General features: G+C 49.2%; 1 protein-coding gene across 1 annotated transcript in view; it reads left to right on the top strand.

The window, feature by feature from the left end:
- LOC135532474 (cytosolic 5'-nucleotidase 1A-like) overlaps positions 1 to 16,728 on the top strand; it is a gene marked incomplete at its 3' end in the record, with an annotated part of 90,815 nt that extends 74,087 nt beyond the window's left edge. Inside the window, exon 3 of the mRNA XM_064959977.1 lies at positions 16,599 to 16,728. Within this exon, the coding sequence (XP_064816049.1) occupies positions 16,599 to 16,728 (130 nt within the window). The remainder of the gene's footprint in view (positions 1 to 16,598) is intronic.
- Positions 16,729 to 26,553: the final 9,825 nt, after the last annotated feature.

The raw sequence follows: 26,553 nt of genomic DNA, 5'->3' as shown, positions 1-26,553 counted from the left end.
GGCGTAGCCTACTGAGACAGGTCTATGGTGTAGCCTACTGAGACAGGTCTGTGGCGTAGCCTACTGAGACAGGTCTGTGGCGTAGCCTACTGAGACAGGTCTATGGCGTAGCCTACTGAGACAGGTCTATGGCGTAGCCTACTGAGACAGGTCTGTGGCGTAGCCTACTGAGACAGGTCTGTGGCGTAGCCTACTGAGACAGGTCAATGGCGTAGCCTACTGAGACAGGTCAATGGCATAGCCTACTGAGACAGGTCAATGGCGTAGCCTACTGAGACAGGTCAATGGCGTAGCCTACTGAGACAGGTGTATGGTGTAGTAGTCTAATGAGACAGGTGTATGGCGTAGCCTACTGAGACAGGTCTATGGCGTAGCCTACTGAGACAGGTCTATGGTGTAGTAGTCTACTGAGACAGGTCTATGGCGTAGCCTACTGAGACGGGTCTATGGCGTAGCCTACTGAGACAGGTCTATGGTGTAGCCTACTGAGACAGGTCTGTGGCGTAGCCTACTGAGACAGGTCTATGGCGTAGCCTACTGAGACAGGTCTGTGGCGTAGCCTACTGAGACAGGTCTGTGGCGTAGCCTACTGAGACAGGTGTATGGCATAGCCTACTGAGACAGGTCTATGGTGTAGCCTACTGAGACGGGTCTGTGGTGTAGCCTACTGAGACAGGTCTGTGGCGTAGCCTACTGAGACATGTCTATGGCGTAGCCTACTGAGACAGGTCTGTGGCGTAGCCTACTGAGACAGGTCTATGGTGTAGCCTACTGAGACAGGTCTATGGTGTAGCCTACTGAGACAGGTCAATGGCGTAGCCTACTGAGACAGGTCAATGGCGTAGCCTACTGAGACAGGTCAATGGCGTAGCCTACTGAGACAGGTCTATGGTGTAGCCTACTGAGACAGGTCTGTGGCGTAGCCTACTGAGACAGGTCTGTGGCGTAGCCTACTGAGACAGGTCTATGGCGTAGCCTACTGAGACAGGTCTATGGCGTAGCCTACTGAGACAGGTCTGTGGCGTAACCTACTGAGACAGGTCTGTGGCGTAGCCTACTGAGACAGGTCAATGGCGTAGCCTACTGAGACAGGTCAATGGCGTAGCCTACTGAGACAGGTCAATGGCGTAGCCTACTGAGACAGGTCAATGGCGTAGCCTACTGAGACAGGTGTATGGTGTAGTAGTCTAATGAGACAGGTGTATGGCGTAGCCTACTGAGACAGGTCTATGGCGTAGCCTACTGAGACAGGTCTATGGTGTAGTAGTCTACTGAGACAGGTCTATGGCGTAGCCTACTGAGACGGGTCTATGGCGTAGCCTACTGAGACAGGTCTATGGTGTAGCCTACTGAGACAGGTCTGTGGCGTAGCCTACTGAGACAGGTCTATGGCGTAGCCTACTGAGACAGGTCTGTGGCGTAGCCTACTGAGACAGGTCTGTGGCGTAGCCTACTGAGACAGGTGTATGGCATAGCCTACTGAGACAGGTCTATGGTGTAGCCTACTGAGACGGGTCTGTGGTGTAGCCTACTGAGACAGGTCTGTGGCGTAGCCTACTGAGACAGGTCTATGGCGTAGCCTACTGAGACAGGTCTGTGGCGTAGCCTACTGAGACAGGTCTATGGTGTAGCCTACTGAGACAGGTCTATGGTGTAGCCTACTGAGACAGGTCAATGGCGTAGCCTACTGAGACAGGTCAATGGCGTAGCCTACTGAGACAGGTCAATGGCGTAGCCTACTGAGACAGGTCAATGGCGTAGCCTACTGAGACAGGTCTATGGTGTAGCCTACTGAGACAGGTCAATGGCGTAGCCTACTGAGACAGGTCAATGGCGTAGCCTACTGAGACAGGTCAATGGCGTAGCCTACTGAGACAGGTCAATGGCGTAGCCTACTGAGACAGGTCAATGGCGTAGCCTACTGAGACAGGTCAATGGCGTAGCCTACTGAGACAGGTCTATGGCGTAGCCTAGTGAGACGGGTCTATGGTGTAGCCTACTGAGACAGGTCTATGGCGTAGCCTACTGAGACAGGTCAATGGTGTAGCCTACTGAGACAGGTCTATGGCGTAGCCTACTGAGACAGGTCTATGGTGTAGCCTACTGAGACAGGTCTGTGGCGTAGCCTACTGAGACAGGTCTGTGGCGTAGCCTACTGAGACAGGTCTATGGCGTAGCCTACTGAGACAGGTCTATGGCGTAGCCTACTGAGACAGGTCTGTGGCGTAGCCTACTGAGACAGGTCTGTGGCGTAGCCTACTGAGACAGGTCAATGGCGTAGCCTACTGAGACAGGTCAATGGCGTAGCCTACTGAGACAGGTCAATGGCGTAGCCTACTGAGACAGGTCAATGGCGTAGCCTACTGAGACAGGTGTATGGTGTAGTAGTCTAATGAGACAGGTGTATGGCGTAGCCTACTGAGACAGGTCAATGGCGTAGCCTACTGAGACAGGTCAATGGCGTAGCCTACTGAGACAGGTCTATGGCATAGCCTACTGAGACGGGTCTATGGTGTAGCCTACTGAGACAGGTCTATGGCGTAGCCTACTGAGACAGGTCAATGGTGTAGTCTACTGAGACAGGTCAATGGCATAGCCTACTGAGACAGGTCTATGGTGTAGCCTACTGAGACAGGTCTATGGCGTAGCCTACTGAGACAGGTCAATGGTGTAGCCTACTGAGACAGGTCTATGGCGTAGCCTACTGAGACAGGTCTATGGCGTAGCCTACTGAGACAAGTCTGTGGTGTAGCCTACTGAGACAGGTCTATGGCGTAGCCTACTGAGACAGGTCTGTGGCGTAGCCTACTGAGACAGGTCTATGGCGTAGCCTACTGAGACAGGTCTATGGTGTAGCCTACTGAGACAGGTCTATGGCGTAGCCTACTGAGACAGGTCAATGGCGTAGCCTACTGAGACAGGTCAATGGCGTAGCCTACTGAGACAGGTCTATGGCGTAGCCTACTGAGACAGGTCTATGGCGTAGCCTACTGAGACAGGTCTATGGCGTAGCCTACTGAGACAGGTCTATGGTGTAGCCTACTGAGACAGGTCTATGGCGTAGCCTACTGAGACGGGTCTATGGCGTAGCCTACTGAGACAGGTCTATGGCGTAGCCTACTGAGACAGGTCTATGGCATAGCCTAACGAGACAGGTCTATGGCGTAGCCTACTGAGACAGGTGTATGGCGTAGCCTACTGAGACAGGTCTGTGGCGTAGCCTACTGAGACAGGTCTATGGCGTAGCCTACTGAGACAGGTCTATGGCGTAGCCTACTGAGACAGGTCAATGGCGTAGCCTATTTAGACAGGTCTATGGCGTAGCCTACTGAGACAGGTCTATGGCGTAGCCTACTGAGACAGGTCTATGGCGTAGCCTACTGAGACAGGTCTATGGCGTAGCCTACTGAGACAGGTCTATGGCGTAGCCTACTGAGACAGGTCTATGGCGTAGCCTACTGAGACAGGTCTGTGGCGTAGCCTACTGAGACGGGTGTATGGCATAGCCTACTGAGACGGGTCTATGGCATAGCCTACTGAGACGGGTCTATGGCGTAGCCTACTGAGACAGGTCTATGGCGTAGCCTACTGAGACAGGTCTATGGCGTAGCCTACTGAGACAGGTCTGTGGCGTAGCCTACTGAGACAGGTCTATGGCGTAGCCTACTGAGACAGGTCAATGGCGTAGCCTACTGGGACAGGTCAATGGTGTAGCCTACTGAGACAGGTCTATGGCGTAGCCTACTGAGACAGGTCTGTGGCGTAGCCTACTGAGACAGTTGTATGGCGTAGCCTACTGAGACAGGTGTATGGCGTAGTCTACTGAGACAGGTCTATGGCATAGCCTACTGAGACAGGTCTATGGCGTAGCCTACTGAGACGGGTCTGTGGCGTAGCCTACTGAGAAAGGTCTATGGCGTAACCTACTGAGACAGGTCTATGGCGTAGCCTACTGAGACAGGTCTGTGGCGTAGCCTACTGAGACGGGTCTGTGGCGTAGCCTACTGAGACGGGTGTATGGCGTAGCCTACTGAGACAGGTCAATGGCGTAGCCTACTGAGACAGGTCTATGGCGTAGCCTACTGAGACAGGTGTATGGCGTAGCCTACTGAGACAGGTCTGTGGCATAGCCTACTGAGACAGGTCAATGGCGTAGCCTACTGAGACAGGTCTATGGCATAGCCTACTGAGACAAGTCAATGGCGTAGCCTACTGAGACAGGTCTATGGCGTAGCCTTCTGAGACAGGTGTATGGTGTAGTAGTCTAATGAGACAGGTGTATGGCGTAGCCTACTGAGACAGGTCTATGGCGTAGCCTACTGAGACAGATCTATGGCGTAGCCTTCTGGAGACAGGTCTATGGCGTAGCCTACTGAGACGGGTCTATGGCGTAGCCTACTGAGACAGGTCTATGGTGTAGCCTACTGAGACAGGTCTGTGGCGTAGCCTACTGAGACAGGTCTATGGCGTAGCCTACTGAGACAGGTCTGTGGCGTAGCCTACTGAGACAGGTCTGTGGCGTAGCCTACTGAGACAGGTGTATGGCATAGCCTACTGAGACAGGTCTATGGTGTAGCCTACTGAGACGGGTCTGTGGTGTAGCCTACTGAGACAGGTCTGTGGCGTAGCCTACTGAGACAGGTCTATGGCGTAGCCTACTGAGACAGGTCTGTGGCGTAGCCTACTGAGACAGGTCTATGGTGTAGCCTACTGAGACAGGTCTATGGTGTAGGCTACTGAGACAGGTCAATGGCGTAGCCTACTGAGACAGGTCAATGGCGTAGCCTACTGAGACAGGTCAATGGCGTAGCCTACTGAGACAGGTCAATGGCGTAGCCTACTGAGACAGGTCTATGGTGTAGCCTACTGAGACAGGTCAATGGCGTAGCCTACTGAGACAGGTCAATGGCGTAGCCTACTGAGACAGGTCAATGGCGTAGCCTACTGAGACAGGTCAATGGCGTAGCCTACTGAGACAGGTCAATGGCGTAGCCTACTGAGACAGGTCAATGGCGTAGCCTACTGAGACAGGTCTATGGCGTAGCCTAGTGAGACGGGTCTATGGTGTAGCCTACTGAGACAGGTCTATGGCGTAGCCTACTGAGACAGGTCTATGGCGTAGCCTACTGAGACAGGTCTATGGCATAGCCTAACGAGACAGGTCTATGGCGTAGCCTACTGAGACAGGTGTATGGCGTAGCCTACTGAGACAGGTCTGTGGCGTAGCCTACTGAGACAGGTCTATGGCGTAGCCTACTGAGACAGGTCTATGGCGTAGCCTACTGAGACAGGTCAATGGCGTAGCCTATTTAGACAGGTCTATGGCGTAGCCTACTGAGACAGGTCTATGGCGTAGCCTACTGAGACTGGTCTATGGTGTAGCCTACTGAGACAGGTCTATGGCGTAGCCTACTGAGACAGGTCTGTGGCGTAGCCTACTGAGACGGGTGTATGGCATAGCCTACTGAGACGGGTCTATGGCATAGCCTACTGAGACGGGTCTATGGCGTAGCCTACTGAGACAGGTCTATGGCGTAGCCTACTGAGACAGGTCTATGGCGTAGCCTACTGAGACAGGTCTGTGGCGTAGCCTACTGAGACAGGTCTATGGCGTAGCCTACTGAGACAGGTCAATGGCGTAGCCTACTGGGACAGGTCAATGGTGTAGCCTACTGAGACAGGTCTATGGCGTAGCCTACTGAGACAGGTCTGTGGCGTAGCCTACTGAGACAGTTGTATGGCGTAGCCTACTGAGACAGGTGTATGGCGTAGTCTACTGAGACAGGTCTATGGCATAGCCTACTGAGACAGGTCTATGGCGTAGCCTACTGAGACGGGTCTGTGGCGTAGCCTACTGAGAAAGGTCTATGGCGTAACCTACTGAGACAGGTCTATGGCGTAGCCTACTGAGACAGGTCTGTGGCGTAGCCTACTGAGACGGGTCTGTGGCGTAGCCTACTGAGACGGGTGTATGGCGTAGCCTACTGAGACAGGTCAATGGCGTAGCCTACTGAGACAGGTCTATGGCGTAGCCTACTGAGACAGGTGTATGGCGTAGCCTACTGAGACAGGTCTGTGGCATAGCCTACTGAGACAGGTCAATGGCGTAGCCTACTGAGACAGGTCTATGGCATAGCCTACTGAGACAAGTCAATGGCGTAGCCTACTGAGACAGGTCTATGGCGTAGCCTTCTGAGACAGGTGTATGGTGTAGTAGTCTAATGAGACAGGTGTATGGCGTAGCCTACTGAGACAGGTCTATGGCGTAGCCTACTGAGACAGATCTATGGCGTAGCCTTCTGAGACAGGTCTATGGCGTAGCCTACTGAGACGGGTCTATGGCGTAGCCTACTGAGACAGGTCTATGGTGTAGCCTACTGAGACAGGTCTGTGGCGTAGCCTACTGAGACAGGTCTATGGCGTAGCCTACTGAGACAGGTCTGTGGCGTAGCCTACTGAGACAGGTCTGTGGCGTAGCCTACTGAGACAGGTGTATGGCATAGCCTACTGAGACAGGTCTATGGTGTAGCCTACTGAGACGGGTCTGTGGTGTAGCCTACTGAGACAGGTCTGTGGCGTAGCCTACTGAGACAGGTCTATGGCGTAGCCTACTGAGACAGGTCTGTGGCGTAGCCTACTGAGACAGGTCTATGGTGTAGCCTACTGAGACAGGTCTATGGTGTAGCCTACTGAGACAGGTCAATGGCGTAGACTACTGAGACAGGTCAATGGCGTAGCCTACTTAGACAGGTCAATGGCGTAGCCTACTGAGACAGGTCAATGGCGTAGCCTACTGAGACAGGTCTATGGTGTAGCCTACTGAGACAGGTCAATGGCGTAGCCTACTGAGACAGGTCAATGGCGTAGCCTACTGAGACAGGTCAATGGCGTAGCCTACTGAGACAGGTCAATGGCGTAGCCTACTGAGACAGGTCAATGGCGTAGCCTACTGAGACAGGTCAATGGCGTAGCCTACTGAGACAGGTCTATGGCGTAGCCTAGTGAGACGGGTCTATGGTGTAGCCTACTGAGACAGGTCTATGGCGTAGCCTACTGAGACAGGTCAATGGCGTAGCCTACTGAGACAGGTCTGTGGCGTAGCCTACTGAGACAGGTCTATGGCGTAGCCTACTGAGACAGGTCTATGGCGTAGCCTACTGAGACAGGTCTGTGGCGTAGCCTACTGAGACAGGTCTGTGGCGTAGCCTACTGAGACAGGTCAATGGCGTAGCCTACTGAGACAGGTCAATGGCGTAGCCTACTGAGACAGGTCAATGGCGTAGCCTACTGAGACAGGTCAATGGCGTAGACTACTGAGACAGGTGTATGGTGTAGTAGTCTAATGAGACAGGTGTATGGCGTAGCCTACTGAGACAGGTCTATGGCGTAGCCTACTGAGACAGGTCTATGGTGTAGTAGTCTACTGAGACAGGTCTATGGTGTAGCCTACTGAGACAGGTCAATGGCGTAGCCTACTGAGACAGGTCTATGGCGTAGCCTACTGAGACGGGTCTATGGCGTAGCCTACTGAGACAGGTCTATGGCGTAGCCTACTGAGACAGGTCTATGGCGTAGCCTACTGAGACGGGTCTATGGCGTAGCCTACTGAGACAGGTCTATGGCGTAGCCTACTGAGACAGGTCTATGGCGTAGCCTACTGAGACGGGTCTATGGCGTAGCCTACTGAGACGGGTCTGTGTTGTAGCCTACTGAGACAGGTCTATGGCGTAGCCTACTGAGACAAGTCTATGGCGTAGCCTACTGAGACAGGTCTATGGTGTAGCCTACTGAGACAGGTCTGTGGTGTAGCCTACTGAGACAGGTCTGTGGTGTAGCCTACTGAGACAGGTCTGTGGTGTAGCCTACTGAGACAGGTCAATGGCGTAGCCTACTGAGACAGGTCAATGGCGTAGCCTACTGAGACAGGTCAATGGCGTAGCCTACTGAGACAGGTCAATGGCGTAGCCTACTGAGACAGGTCTATGGCATAGCCTACTGAGACGGGTCTATGGTGTAGCCTACTGAGACAGGTCTATGGCGTAGCCTACTGAGACAGGTCAATGGTGTAGTCTACTGAGACAGGTCAATGGCATAGCCTACTGAGACAGGTCTATGGTGTAGCCTACTGAGACAGGTCTATGGCGTAGCCTACTGAGACAGGTCAATGGTGTAGCCTACTGAGACAGGTCTATGGCGTAGCCTACTGAGACAGGTCTATGGCGTAGCCTACTGAGACAGGTCTATGGCGTAGCCTACTGAGACAGGTCAATGGCGTAGCCTACTGAGACAGGTCAATGGCGTAGCCTACTGAGACAGGTGTTTGGTGTAGTAGTCTAATGAGATAGGTGTATGGCGTAGCCTACTGAGACAGGTCTATGGCGTAGTCTACTGAGACAGGTGTATGGTGTAGTAGTCTACTGAGACAGGTGTATGGCGTAGCCTACTGAGACAGGTGTATGGCGTAGCCTACTGAGACAGGTCTATGGCGTAGCCTACTGAGACAGGTCTATGGCGTAGCCTACTGAGACAGGTCAATGGCGTAGCCTACTGAGACAGGTCTATGGCGTAGCCTACTGAGACAGGTCAATGGCGTAGCCTACTGAGACGGGTCTATGGCGTAGCCTACTGAGACGGGTCTGTGGTGTAGGCTACTGAGACAGGTCAATGGCGTAGCCTACTGAGACAGGTCTATGGCGTAGCCTACTGAGACGGGTCAATGGCGTAGCCTACTGAGACAGGTGTATGGCGTAGCCTACTAAGACAGGTCTGTGGCGTAGCCTACTGAGACAGGTCTATGGCGTAGCCTACTGAGACAGGTCTATGGTGTAGCCTACTGAGACAGGTCTATGGCGTAGCCTACTGAGACAGGTCTATGGCGTAGCCTACTGAGACAGGTCTATGGTGTAGCCTACTGAGACAGGTCTATGGCGTAGCCTACTGAGACAGGTCAATGGCGTAGCCTACTGAGACAGGTCAATGGCGTAGCCTACTGAGACAGGTCTATGGCGTAGCCTACTGAGACAGGTCTATGGCGTAGCCTACTGAGACAGGTCTATGGCGTAGCCTACTGAGACAGGTCTATGGTGTAGCCTACTGAGACAGGTCTATGGCGTAGCCTACTGAGACGGGTCTATGGCGTAGCCTACTGAGACAGGTCTATGGCGTAGCCTACTGAGACAGGTCTATGGCATAGCCTAACGAGACAGGTCTATGGCGTAGCCTACTGAGACATGTGTATGGCGTAGCCTACTGAGACAGGTCTGTGGCGTAGTCTACTGAGACAGGTCTATGGCGTAGCCTACTGAGACAGGTCTATGGCGTAGCCTACTGAGACAGGTCAATGGTGTAGCCTATTTAGACAGGTCTATGGCGTAGCCTACTGAGACAGGTCTATGGCGTAGCCTACTGAGACAGGTCTATGGCGTAGCCTACTGAGACAGGTGTATGGCGTAGCCTACTGAGACAGGTCTATGGCGTAGCCTACTGAGACAGGTCTATGGCGTAGCCTACTGAGACAGGTCTGTGGCGTAGCCTACTGAGACGGGTGTATGGCATAGCCTACTGAGACGGGTCTATGGCGTAGCCTACTGAGACAGGTGTATGGCGTAGCCTACTGAGACAGGTCTATGGCGTAGCCTACTGAGACAGGTCTATGGCGTAGCCTACTGAGACAGGTGTATGACGTAGCCTACTGAGACAGGTCTATGGCGTAGCCTACTGAGACAGGTCTATGGCGTAGCCTACTGAGACAGGTCTGTGGCGTAGCCTACTGAGACAGGTGTATGGCGTAGCCTACTGAGACAGGTCTGTGGCGTAGCCTACTGAGACAGGTGTATGGCGTAGCCTACTGAGACAGGTGTATGGCGTAGCCTACTGAGACAGGTCTATGGCGTAGCCTACTGAGACAGGTCAATGGCGTAGCCTACTGAGACAGGTCTGTGGCGTAGCCTACTGAGACAGGTGTATGGCGTAGCCTACTGAGACAGGTGTATGGCGTAGTCTACTGAGACAGGTGTATGGCGTAGCCTACTGAGACAGGTGTATGGCGTAGCCTACTGAGACAGGTCTATGGCGTAGCCTACTGAGACAGGTGTATGGCGTAGCCTACTGAGACAGGTGTATGGCGTAGCCTACTGAGACAGGTGTATGGCGTAGCCTACTGAGACAGGTCTATGGCATAGCCTACTGAGACAGGTCAATGGCGTAGCCTACTGAGACAGGTGTATGGCGTAGCCTACTGAGAAAGGTCAATGGCGTAGCCTACTGAGACAGGTCTATGGCGTAGCCTACTGAGACAGGTCTGTGGTGTAGCCTACTGAGACAGGTCAATGGCGTAGCCTACTGAGACAGGTCTATGGCGTAGCCTACTGAGACGGGTCTATGGCATAGCCTACTGAGACAGGTCTATGGCATAGCCTACTGAGACAGGTCTGTGGCATAGCCTACTGAGACAGGTCTATGGCGTAGCCTACTGAGACAGGTATATGGCGTAGCCTACTGAGACAGGTCTATGGCGTAGCCTACTGAGACAGGTCTATGGCGTAGCCTACTGAGACAGGTCTGTGGCGTAGCCTACTGAGACAGGTCAATGGTGTAGCCTACTGAGACAGGTCTATGGCGTAGCCTACTGAGACAGGTCTATGGCGTAGCCTACTGAGACAGGTCTATGGCGTAGCCTACTGAGACAGGTGTATGGCGTAGCCTACTGAGACAGGTCTATGGCGTAGTCTACTGAGACAGGTCTGTGGCGTAGCCTACTGAGACAGGTCTGTGGTGTAGCCTACTGAGACAGGTCTATGGCGTAGCCTACTGAGACAGGTCTATGGTGTAGCCTACTGAGACAGGTCTATGGCGTAGCCTACTGAGACAGGTCTGTGGCATAGCCTACTGAGACGGGTCTATGGCGTAGCCTACTGAGACAGGTCTATGGCGTAGCCTACTGAGACAGGTCTATGGCGTAGCCTACTGAGACAGGTCTGTGGCGTAGCCTACTGAGACAGGTCTATGGCGTAGCCTACTGAGACAGGTCAATGGTGTAGCCTACTGAGACAGGTCTATGGCGTAGCCTACTGAGACAGGTCTATGGCATAGCCTACTGAGACAGGTCTATGGCGTAGCCTACTGAGACAGGTGTATGGCGTAGCCTACTGAGACAGGTCTATGGCGTAGCCTACTGAGACAGGTGTATGGCGTAGCCTACTGAGACAGGTGTATGGCGTAGCCTACTGAGACAGGTCTATGGCGTAGCCTACTGAGACAGGTGTATGGCGTAGCCTACTGAGACAGGTCTGTGGCGTAGCCTACTGAGACAGGTGTATGGCGTAGCCTACTGAGACAGGTGTATGGCGTAGCCTACTGAGACAGGTGTATGGCGTAGCCTACTGAGACAGGTCTATGGCATAGCCTACTGAGACAGGTCAATGGCGTAGCCTACTGAGACAGGTGTATGGCGTAGCCTACTGAGAAAGGTCAATGGCGTAGCCTACTGAGACAGGTCTATGGCGTAGCCTACTGAGACAGGTCTGTGGTGTAGCCTACTGAGACAGGTCAATGGCGTAGCCTACTGAGACAGGTCTGTGGCCTACTGAGACAGGTCTATGGCGTAGCCTACTGAGACGGGTCTATGGCATAGCCTACTGAGACAGGTCTATGGCATAGCCTACTGAGACAGGTCTGTGGCATAGCCTACTGAGACAGGTCTATGGCGTAGCCTACTGAGACAGGTATATGGCGTAGCCTACTGAGACAGGTCTATGGCGTAGCCTACTGAGACAGGTCTATGGCGTAGCCTACTGAGACAGGTCTGTGGCGTAGCCTACTGAGACAGGTCAATGGTGTAGCCTACTGAGACAGGTCTATGGCGTAGCCTACTGAGACAGGTCTATGGCGTAGCCTACTGAGACAGGTCTATGGCGTAGCCTACTGAGACAGGTGTATGGCGTAGCCTACTGAGACAGGTCTATGGCGTAGTCTACTGAGACAGGTCTGTGGCGTAGCCTACTGAGACAGGTCTGTGGTGTAGCCTACTGAGACAGGTCTATGGCGTAGCCTACTGAGACAGGTCTATGGTGTAGCCTACTGAGACAGGTCTATGGCGTAGCCTACTGAGACAGGTCTGTGGCGTAGCCTACTGAGACAGGTCTATGGCGTAGCCTACTGAGACAGGTCTATGGTGTAGCCTACTGAGACAGGTCTATGGCGTAGCCTACTGAGACAGGTCAATGGCGTAGCCTACTGAGACAGGTCAATGGCGTAGCCTACTGAGACAGGTCTATGGCGTAGCCTACTGAGACAGGTCTATGGCGTAGCCTACTGAGACAGGTCTATGGCGTAGCCTACTGAGACAGGTCTATGGTGTAGCCTACTGAGACAGGTCTATGGCGTAGCCTACTGAGACGGGTCTATGGCGTAACCTACTGAGACAGGTCTATGGCGTAGCCTACTGAGACAGGTCTATGGCATAGCCTAACGAGACAGGTCTATGGCGTAGCCTACTGAGACATGTGTATGGCGTAGCCTACTGAGACAGGTCTGTGGCGTAGCCTACTGAGACAGGTCTATGGCGTAGCCTACTGAGACAGGTCTATGGCGTAGCCTACTGAGACAGGTCAATGGTGTAGCCTATTTAGACAGGTCTATGGCGTAGCCTACTGAGACAGGTCTATGGCGTAGCCTACTGAGACAGGTCTATGGCGTAGCCTACTGAGACAGGTGTATGGCGTAGCCTACTGAGACAGGTCTATGGCGTAGCCTACTGAGACAGGTCTATGGCGTAGCCTACTGAGACAGGTCTGTGGCGTAGCCTACTGAGACGGGTGTATGGCATAGCCTACTGAGACGGGTCTATGGCATAGCCTACTGAGACGGGTCTATGGCGTAGCCTACTGAGACAGGTCTATGGCGTAGCCTACTGAGACAGGTCTATGGCATAGCCTACTGAGACAGGTCTATGGCGTAGCCTACTGAGACAGGTGTATGGCGTAGCCTACTGAGACAGGTCTATGGCGTAGCCTACTGAGACAGGTCTATGGCGTAGCCTACTGAGACAGGTGTATGACGTAGCCTACTGAGACAGGTCTATGGCGTAGCCTACTGAGACAGGTCTATGGCGTAGCCTACTGAGACAGGTCTGTGGCGTAGCCTACTGAGACAGGTGTATGGCGTAGCCTACTGAGACAGGTCTGTGGCGTAGCCTACTGAGACAGGTGTATGGCGTAGCCTACTGAGACAGGTGTATGGCGTAGCCTACTGAGACAGGTCTATGGCGTAGCCTACTGAGACAGGTCAATGGCGTAGCCTACTGAGACAGGTCTGTGGCGTAGCCTACTGAGACAGGTGTATGGCGTAGCCTACTGAGACAGGTGTATGGCGTAGTCTACTGAGACAGGTGTATGGCGTAGCCTACTGAGACAGGTGTATGGCGTAGCCTACTGAGACAGGTCTATGGCGTAGCCTACTGAGACAGGTGTATGGCGTAGCCTACTGAGACAGGTCTGTGGCGTAGCCTACTGAGACAGGTGTATGGCGTAGCCTACTGAGACAGGTGTATGGCGTAGCCTACTGAGACAGGTGTATGGCGTAGCCTACTGAGACAGGTCTATGGCATAGCCTACTGAGACAGGTCAATGGCGTAGCCTACTGAGACAGGTGTATGGCGTAGCCTACTGAGAAAGGTCAATGGCGTAGCCTACTGAGACAGGTCTATGGCGTAGCCTACTGAGACAGGTCTGTGGTGTAGCCTCCTGAGACAGGTCAATGGCGTAGCCTACTGAGACAGGTCTATGGCGTAGCCTACTGAGACGGGTCTATGGCATAGCCTACTGAGACAGGTCTATGGCATAGCCTACTGAGACAGGTCTGTGGCATAGCCTACTGAGACAGGTCTATGGCGTAGCCTACTGAGACAGGTCTATGGCGTAGCCTACTGAGACAGGTCTATGGCGTAGCCTACTGAGACAGGTCTATGGCGTAGCCTACTGAGACAGGTCTGTGGCGTAGCCTACTGAGACAGGTCAATGGTGTAGCCTACTGAGACAGGTCTATGGCGTAGCCTACTGAGACAGGTCTATGGCGTAGCCTACTGAGACAGGTCTATGGCGTAGCCTACTGAGACAGGTGTATGGCGTAGCCTACTGAGACAGGTCTATGGCGTAGTCTACTGAGACAGGTCTGTGGCGTAGCCTACTGAGACAGGTCTGTGGTGTAGCCTACTGAGACAGGTCTATGGCGTAGCCTACTGAGACAGGTCTATGGCATAGTCTACTGAGACAGGTCTATGGCATAGCCTACTGAGACAGGTCTATGGCGTAGCCTACTGAGACAGGTCTATGGCATAGTCTACTGAGACAGGTCTATGGCATAGCCTACTGAGACAGGTCTATGGCGTAGCCTACTGAGACAGGTCTATGGCGTAGTCTACTGAGACAGGTCTATGGTGTAGCCTACTGAGACGGGTGTATGGCGTAGCCTACTGAGACAGGTCTATGGTGTAGCCTACTGAGACAGGTCTATGGCGTAGCCTACTGAGACAGGTCTATGGTGTAGCCTACTGAGACAGGTCTATGGCATAGCTTACTGAGACAGGTCTATGGTGTAGCCTACTGAGACAGGTCTATGGCATAGCCTACTGAGACAGGTCTATGGCATAGCCTACAGAGACGGGTCTATGGCGTAGCCTACAGAGACAGGTCTATGGCGTTGCCTACTGAGACGGGTCTATGGCGTAGCCTACAGAGACAGGTCTATGGCATAGCCTACTGAGACGGGTCTATGGCGTAGCCTACAGAGACAGGGCTCACTCGAAACGGAGAGGAAATGCTGGTTGATAACAAGTGTGAAGCATCAAACGTCGGGAAGATTGTGAAGGATGAAATACAAATATATATATAATTTCCTTCTGTTTTGGAGTTTGAAAATTGGACCATATGAAGGCTTGATTAATTAGCCCGGTGAGCTCTGCGATTGTTGCCGGGGCCAGCTGGCAGCCCTGAATGTATTAGCCCTACATTATCATTCGCTAATTCAATCCCTGTATTGCACATCATGTGCCAAAGAAACACCTCCACCTGCTGGAGAAGACATATGTTGGGCCCAGTTATGCCTCTCGCTTCGCCTCATCCTCTCTGGCATGACTCACACATTACAGTTAATTACCATAGCTCCCGCCTTGGGCCATTCAGTGTAATTTTCTAAAATGTTGGATCTCTATCTCTATGTTATCCTTCACCCAAGTTTAGTCAAAACCCGGGCCAATGCTGTCTGAGTTAAAGAATATGACTGTTAATGGACAGACAGGCGGACAGACGGACAGACGGACAGACAGAGATGATCCAACAAAGACAACAAAGATTCATGGATGCTTAACGTTTGACTATACACTGGAATTACAGAGATACTGAAATGCATAAACTCGGGTAGAGTACTGAGGTTGTAGATTACTGAGGTTGTAGAGTACTGAGGTTGTAGATTACTGAGGTGGTAGAGCACTGAGGTTGTAGAGCACTGAGGTGGTAGAGGACTGAGGTTGTAGAGTACTGAGGTGGTAGAGTACTGAGGACATACACTGATGCCATCTAGTGGCCAAAATCTAAATTGTACCTGGGCTGGAATAATACATTTTGGCCTTTTTCTTGCATTTCAAAGATGATGGTATGAAAAAATATAACTGTTCTTTGTATTGTATTTTACCAGATCTATTGTGTTTTAGTATCCTACAATCATTTCACATTTCCATAAACCGCAAAGTGTTTCCCCTTAAACGGTAGCAAGATAATACATATATACTGGCTTCAGGTGCTGAGCTACAGGCAGTAAGATTTGGGTATGTCATTTTAGGCAAGATTTGGGGGAAAAAGGAGTGTATCCTTAAGAGGTAAGTACCATCAGGTAAGTATCATCAGGTAAGTACCATCAGGTAAGTACCATCAGGTAAGTACCATCAGGTAAATACCATCAGGTAAGTACCAGCAGGTAAGTACCATCAGGTAAGTACCATCAGGTAAGTACCATCAGGTAAATACCATCAGGTAAGTACCAGCAGGTAAGTACCATCAGGTAAGTACCATCACTGAAATAAAAATTCAAATCAATGTCGTCCTAAAAGAATATTAGAGGTGTAAGAGGTGAAGAAAAAAACTATTTCCCCAAAGACTTTGAGAGACATAAAAATGAATAGGAACTGTCGCAGTAACACACAGACACATCCCGTGACTTGTTGTGGCTTATTGACTCATATCACATGGGTAAAGCATGCATCCGTAACCATGGGTACAAAGTGGCTGATGTTACATTGATTTAGAAGGTTTTTTCTCCAGGGTCTGAACGAGATGGAACGCTTTCACTAGTGATCTGTATGCCGAATGCTATTACAAGTGTACTGATCACATTACCCATAATCCTTTGCTCTCCCCTGCTATCTCATCAGGCCTTGGAGACGGTGATATTGATTTGCATGCTATGACATGTACACTGATTGACTACATTACCCATAATCCTGTGATCTCCTCTGCTCTTCCATCAGGTGTTGGAGGCAGTGAACGCTAACACATACGCTGACTACATTACCCATAATTCTGTTTTCTCGTCTGCTCCTCCGTCAGGCGTTGGAGGCAGTGAATGCCCGTCTGAGAGAACTGTACCCAGAGAGTGAAGAACTGTTTGACATCGTCCTGGTAACCTATAACCACGCCCATGTAGGAGTCAGACTCATCAATACCATCAACCATCACAGTGAGTCTTACACACACACACTTACCACACTCACACGGAGGCATATGCACGCATGTTAGGATGTGCTACCTGCACGAAACAGGCACAAGCACGCACTGTCCAACAGTTCATAGCGAAACTAGCGTACCCTCAAGAGAGCACGTGTGCTACCCCAGTCAATGTGTCACAGGTATCAGCGTCAGTTGACCTTGGTTCTCTCAGATCTGGGAAATATCAGCAGATGTAGGTTCTTGATTTGACCACCCGGTTGCTGCAGAATTTTTTTAAATGGCTTCTAAAATGTGTATTTTCCACTTTAAAATATAAGACTGGGTGTGCCCTAAAAACAAACTTTCATCAAACCGTACAAAAATATCCATTCATTATAATCCACACAATTATTCACATTTCCTGTTGCTGCAGGATTCTTTTCCTGCTGTGAGAAACAGGTCAAATTAAGACCCTACATCTGGGGCTTTCATTGTATGCTACGAATACTGCACTCCGCTATATACTTATTCTAGAAGCCTAGAATAGAAGGGTCCCGAAAGGGGTTATTCGGCTGTCCCCATGGGACAACGCTTTTCGATTCCAGGTAGAATCCTCTCGGGTTCCATGTAGAACCCTCTGGTTATAGATGGAAATGAAATGGGTTCTACCTGGAATCAAAAAAGGTTATTCCAAGGGTTGTCCTGTGTGGCCAGCCAATGAACCCTTTTACATTTTAGTTGGAACTTTTGTAGGCACCGACTGGGGATCGACTTACCCTTCCAAAGTCTGACTGTTCACCATTCGGCGGAAATAGCTAAACTAAACTGACATCTATATACCACTTTCACGTAGAGCTTTCCAGATGCCATGAACCATAAGAGAATGGCTCTCTGTGTGTGAACGAATGCAAAACAGAAACCAAAGCTGTTTCCCAAATAATGGGTCAGATCCCAAGGGTCCCAACCAGTCTCTCTGGGTTCGCGGCTAAAGCAAAGCCTTGGTTGTGGCAAGACAAATGTATTCATGTATTTATTTATTTTTTATTGATGGGTCGCCAACATATTCAAAAGACAACCCGGGTCACAACAATGAAAACAAGTGAAGGGGGGAGTGGCTTCCTTCAGAGCTCCCAGATGCCTCCATGTCTTCTCATCTGATGTTAGATCTCTCCAGTGGTCCTCTGTGTGACATGAACCACACTCCCTGACCTCTGACATTTTCTCTAGAGAACACAATAAACAAAAACGGACAAGATGGCCGCCCAGACGTCAAGGAGATTCGATTCTGTAATACAAACTGTTCTTTAGGGTCCATCCCAAATGAAACCCTTTACAGTGAACTACTTTTGACCAGTAGTGTTGGATGCAACTCGCTTTATAGAAGATTTTTTTTGACACTCATACAATATATACACTACCGTTCAAAAGTTTGGGGTCACTTACAAATGTCCTTGTTTTTGAAAGAAAAGCAATTTTTTTGTCTATTAAAATAACATCAAATTGATCAGAAATACAGTGTAGACATTGTTAATGTTGTAAATGACTATTGTAGCTGGAAACTGATTTTTAATGGAATATCTACATAGGCGTACAGAGGCCCATTATCAACAATCATCACTCCTGTGTTCCAATGGCACGTTGTGTTAGATAATCCAAGTTTACCATTTTAAAAGGCTAATTGATCATTAGAAATCCTTCTACTGCTGCGTCCCGAATGAAACCTTATTCAATCAAACGTATTTATGTAGCCCTTCGTACATCAGCTGATATCTCAAAGTGCTGTACAGAAACCCAGCCTAAAACCCCAAACAGCAAGCATAGCACACTGCCCACAAGCAGTGCACGGTATAGGGAATAGGTTGCCATTTGGGATCGACTGTGTATGAGCAGGTGAAAATTGACATACTTGTGTGGACATGGGAATGGCTCTTTGACAACATAATGTAGACATGGGATTGGCTCTTTGACGACATAATGTAGACATGGGATTGGCTCTTTGACAACATAATGTAGACGTTGGATTGGCTCTTTGACAACATAAGGTAGGCATGGGATTGGCTCTTTGACAACATAATGTAGACATGGGATTGGCTCTTTGACGACATAATGTAGACGTTGGATTGGCTCATTGACAACATAATGTAGTCGTTGGATTTGCTCTTTGACAACATAATGTAGACGTTGGATTGGCTCTTTGACAACATAAAGTAGACGTTGGATTGGCTCTTTGACAACATAATGTAGACGTTGGATTGGCTCGTTGACAACATAATGTAGACATGGGATTGGCTCTTTGACAACATAATGTAGACGTTGGATTGGCTCTTTGACGACATAATGTAGACGTTGGATTGGCTCTTTGACAACATAATGTAGACGTTGGATTGGCTCATTGACAACATAATGTAGACATGGGATTGGCTGTTTGAAAACATAATGTAGACGTTGGGATTGGCTCTTTGACAACATAATGTAGACATGGGATTGGCTCTTTGACAACATAATGTAGACATTGCATTGGCTCTTTGGGGTGTGTGACAACATAATGTAGACAGTGGATTGGCTCTTTGGGGTGTGTGACAACATAATGTAGACAGTGGATTGGCTCTTTGGGGTGTGTGACAACATAATGTAAACAGTGGATTGGCTCTTTGGGGTGTGTGACAACATAATGTAGACGTTGGATTGGCTCTTTGGGGTGTGTGACAACATAATGTAGACAGTGGATTGGCTCTTTGGAGTGTGTGACAACATAATGTAGACAGTGGATTGGCTCTTTGGGGTGTGTGACAACATAATGTAGACAGTGGATTGGCTCTTTGTGGTGTGTGACAACATAATGTAGACAGTGGATTGGCTCTTTGGGGTGTGTGACAACATAATGTAGACAGTGGATTGGCTCTTTGTGGTGTGTGACAACATAATGTAGACAGTGGATTGGCTCTTTGGGGTGTGTGACAACATAATGTAGACAGTGGATTGGCTCTTTGGGGTGTGTGACAACATAATGTAGACAGTGGATTGGCTCTTTGGGGTGTGTGACAACATAATGTAGACACTGGATTGGCTCTTTGGGGTGTGTGACAACATAATGTAGACACTGGATTGGCTCTTTGGGGTGTGTGACAACATAATGTAGACAGTGGATTGGCTCTTTGGGGTGTGTGACAACATAATGTAGACAGTGGATTGGCTCTTTGGGGTGTGTGACAACATAATGTAGACAGCGGATTGGCTCTTTGGGGTGTGTGACAACATAATGTAGACAGTGGATTGGCTCTTTGGGGTGTGTGACAACATAATGTAGACACTGGATTGGCTCTTTGGGGTGTGTGACAACATAATGTAGACACTGGATTGGCTCTTTGGGGTGTGTGACAACATAATGTAGACACTGGATTGGCTCTTTGGGGTGTGTGACAACATAATCGCTCCGAGAGACTCCATGCATCTACTTTACATAAATACATGGAATGATTGGCGTGCTCTGTAATGTGGAACATAATTTATGTAGCATACATTAAAATACCAGTGCCCCTGTTTGCAGGAGAGAGAGAGAGAGAGAGATCTGATTTGAAAAACCCCATCAGAATCAGTATAGAAGTCTGCCCTCTTAGAGAGCTATCAAGATGCAAGGGAATTAGATTTCAGTTTCATAAGATCTACTCAGGACACAACTTCTTGTAAAATAATGTTTATTCATGTTTTCTCTAAAGGACACTGCTGTGAGAAGGCTTAACTACAGGCATGAAAACTGCTTTGATGTCTGGATGTCATTGAAGTTGTTCCAGTATGAGCAATCATATACCCAGCAGTCTAAAGTATATTGTGGCAGAAGACTGGTGTTACTGTGCTGGCAATGTGCGGTATCATCAGGCCTCGTCCTTTCAATGTACTGCATCATCAGGCCTCGTCCTGTCAATGTACTGTACCATCAGGCCTCGTCCTTTCAATGTGCGGTATCATCAGGCCTCGTCCTTTCAATGTACTGCATCATCAGGCCTCGTCCTGTCAATGTACTGTACCATCAGGCCTCGTCCTTTCAATGTACTGTATCATCAGGCCTCATCCTGTCAATGTACTGTATCATCAGGCCTCGTCCTGTCAATGTACTGTATCATCAGGCCTCATCCTGTCAATGTACTGTATCATCAGGCCTCGTCCTGTCAATGTACTGTACCATCAGGCCTCGTCCTTTCAATGTACTGTACCATCAGGCCTCGTCCTTTCAATGTACTGTATCATCAGGCCTCGTCCTTTCAATGTACTGTATCATCAGGCCTCGTCCTTTCAATGTACTGTATCATCAGGCCTCGTCCTGTCAATGTACTGTATCATCAGGCCTCGTCCTGTCAATGTACTGTATCATCAGGCCTCGTCCTGTCAATGTACTGTATCATCAGGCCTCGTCCTGTCAATGTACGGTATCATCAGGCCTCGTCCTGTCAATGTGCGGTATCATCAGGCCTCATCCTGTCAATGTACTGTATCATCAGGCATCGTCCTGTCAATGTACTGTACCATCAGGCCTCGTCCTGTCAATGTACTGTATCATCAGGCCTCATCCTGTCAATGTACTGTATCATCATTCCTCGTCCTGTCAATGTGCGGTATCATCAGGCCTCGTCCTGTCAATGTACTGTGTCATCAGGCCTCATCCTTTCAATGTACATTATCATCAGGTCTCACCTTGTCAATGTACTGTATCATCAGGCCTCGTCCTGTCAATGTGCGGTATCATCAGGCCTCGTCCTGTCAATGTGCGGTATCATCAGGCCTCGTCCTGTTAATGTGGTATACCATCAGGCCTCGTCCTGTCAGTGTACTGTATCATCAGGCCTCATCCTGTCAATGTACTTTACATAAATACATGGAATGATTGGCGTGCTCTGTAATGTGGAACATAATTTATGTAGCATACATTAAAATACCAGTGCCCCTGTTTGCAGGAGAGAGAGAGAGAGAGAGATCTGATTTGAAAACCCCATCAGAATCAGTATAGAAGTCTGCCCTCTTAGAGAGCTATCAAGATGCAAGGGAATTAGATTTCAGTTTCATAAGATCTACTCAGGACACAACTTCTTGTAAAATAATGTTTATTCGTGTTTTCTCTAAAGGACACTGCTGTGAGAAGGCTTAACTACAGGCATGAAAACTGCTTTGATGTCTGGATGTCATTGAAGTTGTTCCAGTATGAGCAATCATATACCCAGCAGTCTAAAGTATATTGTGGCAGAAGACTGGTGTTACTGTGCTGGCAATGTGCGGTATCATCAGGCCTCGTCCTTTCAATGTACTGCATCATCAGGCCTCGTCCTGTCAATGTACTGTACCATCAGGCCTCGTCCTGTCAATGTACTGTACCATCAGGCCTCGTCCTTTCAATGTACTGTGTCATCAGGCATCGTCCTGTCAATGTGCTGTATCGTCAGACCTCATCCTGTCAATGTACTGTATCATCAGGCCTCGTCCTTTCAATGTACTGCATCATCAGGCCTCGTCCTGTCAATGTACTGTACCATCAGGCCTCGTCCTTTCAATGTACTGTGTCATCAGGCATCGTCCTGTCAATGTGCTGTATCGTCAGACCTCATCCTGTCAATGTACTGTATCGTCAGACCTCATCCTGTCAATGTACTGTATCATCAGGCCTCGTCCTGTCAATGTGCGGTATCATCAGGCCTCGTCCTGTCAATGTACTGTGTCATCAGGCCTCATCCTTTCAATGTACATTATCATCAGGTCTCACCTTGTCAATGTACTGTATCATCAGGCCTCGTCCTGTCAATGTGCGGTATCATCAGGCCTCGTCCTGTCAATGTGCGGTATCATCAGGCCTCGTCCTGTCAATGTGCTGTATCATCAGGCCTCATCCCGTTAATGTGGTATATCATCAGGCCTCGTCCTGTCAATGTACTGTATCATCAGGCCTCGTCCTGTCAATGTACTGTATCATCAGGCCTCATCATGTCAATGTGCGGTATCATCAGGCCTCATCCCGTTAATGTGGTATATCATCAGGCCTCGTCCTGTCAATGTACTGTATCATCAGGCCTCGTCCTGTCAATGTGCTGTATCATCAGGTCTCACCTTGTCAATGTACTGTATCATCAGGCCTCATCATCGGGCCTCGTCCTGTCAATGTACTGTATCATCAGGCTTCATCCTGTCAATGTACTGTATCATCAGGCCTCATCCCATTAATGTGGTAAATCATCAGGCCTCATCCTGTCAATGTACTGTATCATCAGGCCTCATCATCAGGTCTCACCTTGTCAATTTACTGTATCATCAGGCCTCATCCTGTCAATGTACTGTATCATCAGGCCTCATCATCAGGTCTCACCTTGTCAATTTACTGTATCATCAGGCCTCGTCCTGTCAATGTGTGGTATCATCCGGCCTCGTCCTGTCAATGTGCGGTATCATCAGGCCTCGTCCTGTCAATGTACTGTGTCATCAGGCCTCATCCTTTCAATGTACAGTATCATCAGGTCTCACCTTGTCAATGTACTGTATCATCAGGCATCGTCCTGTCAATGTGCTGTATCATCAGGCCTCATCCCGTTAATGTGGTATATCATCAGGCCTCGTCCTGTCAATGTACTGTATCATCAGGCCTCGTCCTGTCAATGTACTGTATCATCAGGCCTCATCATGTCAATGTGCGGTATCATCAGGCCTCATCCCGTTAATGTGGTATATCATCAGGCCTCGTCCTGTCAATGTACTGTATCATCAGGCCTCGTCCTGTCAATGTGCTGTATCATCAGGTCTCACCTTGTCAATGTACTGTATCATCAGGCCTCATCATCAGGCCTCGTCCTGTCAATGTACTGTATCATCAGGCCTCATCCTGTCAATGTACTGTATCATCAGGCCTCATCCCATTAATGTGGTAAATCATCAGGCCTCATCCTGTCAATGTACTGTATCATCAGGCCTCATCATCAGGCCTCATCCTGTCAATGTACTGTATCATTAGGCCTCATCCCGTTAATGTGGTATACCATCAGGCCTCGTCCTGTCAGTGTACTGTATCATCAGGCCTCATCCTGTCAATGTACTGTATCATCAGGCCCCATCCCGTTAATGTACTGTATCATCAGGCCTCGTTCACTTATGGCTAGGGTCTATTTTCCTGAATATCTGCCTGACTGACGTGCCCAAAGTAAACTACCTGTTACTTAGGCCCAGAAGCCAGGATATGCATATAATTGGTATCATTGGATAGAAAGCACTTTGAAGTTTGTAGAAATGTTAAAATAATGTATGAGACTATAACACAATAGACATGGTAGGAGAAAATCCAAAGGAAAACCAACCAGAATTGTTTATTTATTTTGAGAACCCATGCTCTTTCAATGGAAATCTATGTGTCCTGTGCAATTCCAGCTCCCAGATTGCAGTTCCTTTGGCATCCACTAGATGTCAACAGTAGTTGTTCAAGGCTTCACGCTTGTTTCTTCCAAAACTAGTAAGAATTTCGAGAGTCACAGTTGGAAAGCAGTCTTAGGGCGCATGACAAAGAAGATGCACGCTTAGTAATTTTACTCTTCTGTTGAACATACTTCTTTCTGTATGACATATTATAGTTTAATTACATTTTAGGGTTACCTGAGGATTAAATAGAAACATAGGTTGAAACATTCCTTTGTCTGCATGTTGAACGAGGGTATTACTGAAATTAATGGCGCCAACTTAACAGACTTTTTGGGATATAAAGAAGGATTTTATCTAACAAAACGACCATTCGTGTTGTAGCTGGGACCCTTGGGATTGCAAACAGAGGAAGATTTTCATAAAGTAAGTGATTATTTAATCGCAATTTGTGATTTTATGATTTTATGTTCATAAATGTTTAATATTACGATTATTTATTTGAATTGCGCGCTCTCCAATTTCACCGGATGTTGTCGATTAAATAATCACAGGATGAGGCCTGATGATACAGTAAATTGACAGGATGAGGCCTGATAATTTACCACATTAATGGGATGAGGCCTGATGATACAGTACATTGACAGGATGAGGCCTGATGATTTACCACATTAATGGGATGAGGCCTGATGATACAGTACATTGACAGGATGAGGCCTGATGATACAGTACATTGACAGGACGAGGCCTGATGATGAGGCCTGATGATACAGTACATTGACAAGGTGAGACCTGATGATACAGCACATTGACAGGACGAGGCCTGATGATACAGTACATTGACAGGACGAGGCCTGATGATATACCACATTAACGGGATGAGGCCTGATGATACCGCACATTGACATGATGAGGCCTGATGATACAGTACATTGACAGGACGAGGCCTGATGATACAGTACATTGACAGGACGAGGCCTGATGATACTGTACATTGACAGGATGAGGCCTGATGATACAGCACATTGACAGGACGAGGCCTGATGATACAGCTCATTGACAGGACGAGGCCTGATGATACAGCTCATTGACAGGACGAGGCCTGATGATACAGTACATTGACAGGATGAGGCCTGATGATACAGCACATTGACAGGACGAGGCCTGATGATATACCACATTGACAGGATGAGGCCTGATGATACAGCACATTGACAGGACGAGGCCTGATGATACAGTACATTGACATGACTGGGCCCTCCGCAGAGTAGGATATCAAAGAATAACATCAATGACTGGGCCATCCGCAGAGTAGGATATCAAAGAATAACATCAATGACTGGGCCATCCGCAGAGTAGCATATCTACCATGCTTCAGTAGTTGTTTATGCAGCATGTCCCCAATGGTGGGTTAGGAAGGACCCATTTCTCCTGGGTTGGGGCTGTATGATTCGGATCTATCAGAACTTTTTGTTGTGTTTTTCTTCATCTTGATGATCTCAAGACTGTTGGAAACATGGCAGTGGACAGTGGGGACAGATGGGTTAAGAGTCACACCCCTCTCTCCCAAAATAAAACACTGCAGACAGCTGATCCTCTCAGGACATAATAACCTTTTTTCAGGTCGCACCCTTTAGTGAAAGATCCCCACGCTCTCCTTTCCTCCTGAACAAACATCATTCTTCCCTTCTCCTCCCATCTTCCTTATCCCCCCTTCTCTCTCTCTCTGTCTCACTCTCTCTGTCTCAGTCACTCTCTCTGTCACACTCTCTGTCTCACTCTCTATGTCTCTGTCACACTCTCTCTGTCTCACTCTCTATGTCTCAGTCACTCTGTCTCACTCTCTCCCTGTCACACTCTCTCTGTCTCACACTCTCTGTCTCTGTCACACTCTCTCTGTCACATTCTCTCTGTCTCACTCTCTATGTCTCAGTCACACTCTCTCTGTCTCACTCTCTCTGTCTCAGTCACACTCTCTCTGTCTCACTCTCTCTGTCTCACTCTCTCTGTCTCACTCTCCCTGTCTCACACTCTCTGTCTCTCTCTCTCTGTCTCACTCTCTCTGTCTCACTCTCTCTGTCTCGCTCTCTCTGTCTCACTCTCTCTGTCTCTCTCTCTGTCTCACTCTCTCTGTCTCAGTCACTCTCTCTGTCACACTCTCTCTGTCTCACTCTCTATGTCTCTGTCACACTCTCTCTGTCACACTCTCTCTGTCTCACTCTCTATGTCTCAGTCACACTCTCTCTGTCTCACTCTCTCTGTCTCAGTCACACTCTCTCTGTCTCTCTCTCTCTGTCTCACTCTCTCTGTCTCACTCTCTCTGTCTCGCTCTCTCTGTCTCACTCTCTCTGTCTCTCTCTCTGTCTCGCTCTCTCTGTCTCAGTCACACTCTCTCTGTCTCTCTCTCTCTGTCACACTCTCTCTGTCACACTCTCTCTGTCTCACTCTCTCTGTCTCACTCTCTCTGTCACACTCT

The sequence above is a fragment of the Oncorhynchus masou genome, unplaced genomic scaffold (genome assembly GCF_036934945.1).
Source record: "Oncorhynchus masou masou isolate Uvic2021 unplaced genomic scaffold, UVic_Omas_1.1 unplaced_scaffold_1877, whole genome shotgun sequence".
NCBI lineage: Eukaryota > Metazoa > Chordata > Actinopteri > Salmoniformes > Salmonidae > Oncorhynchus > Oncorhynchus masou.
The sequence above is the reverse complement of the archived record's forward strand: the minus strand, read 5'-3'. Positions and strand labels throughout refer to the sequence as shown.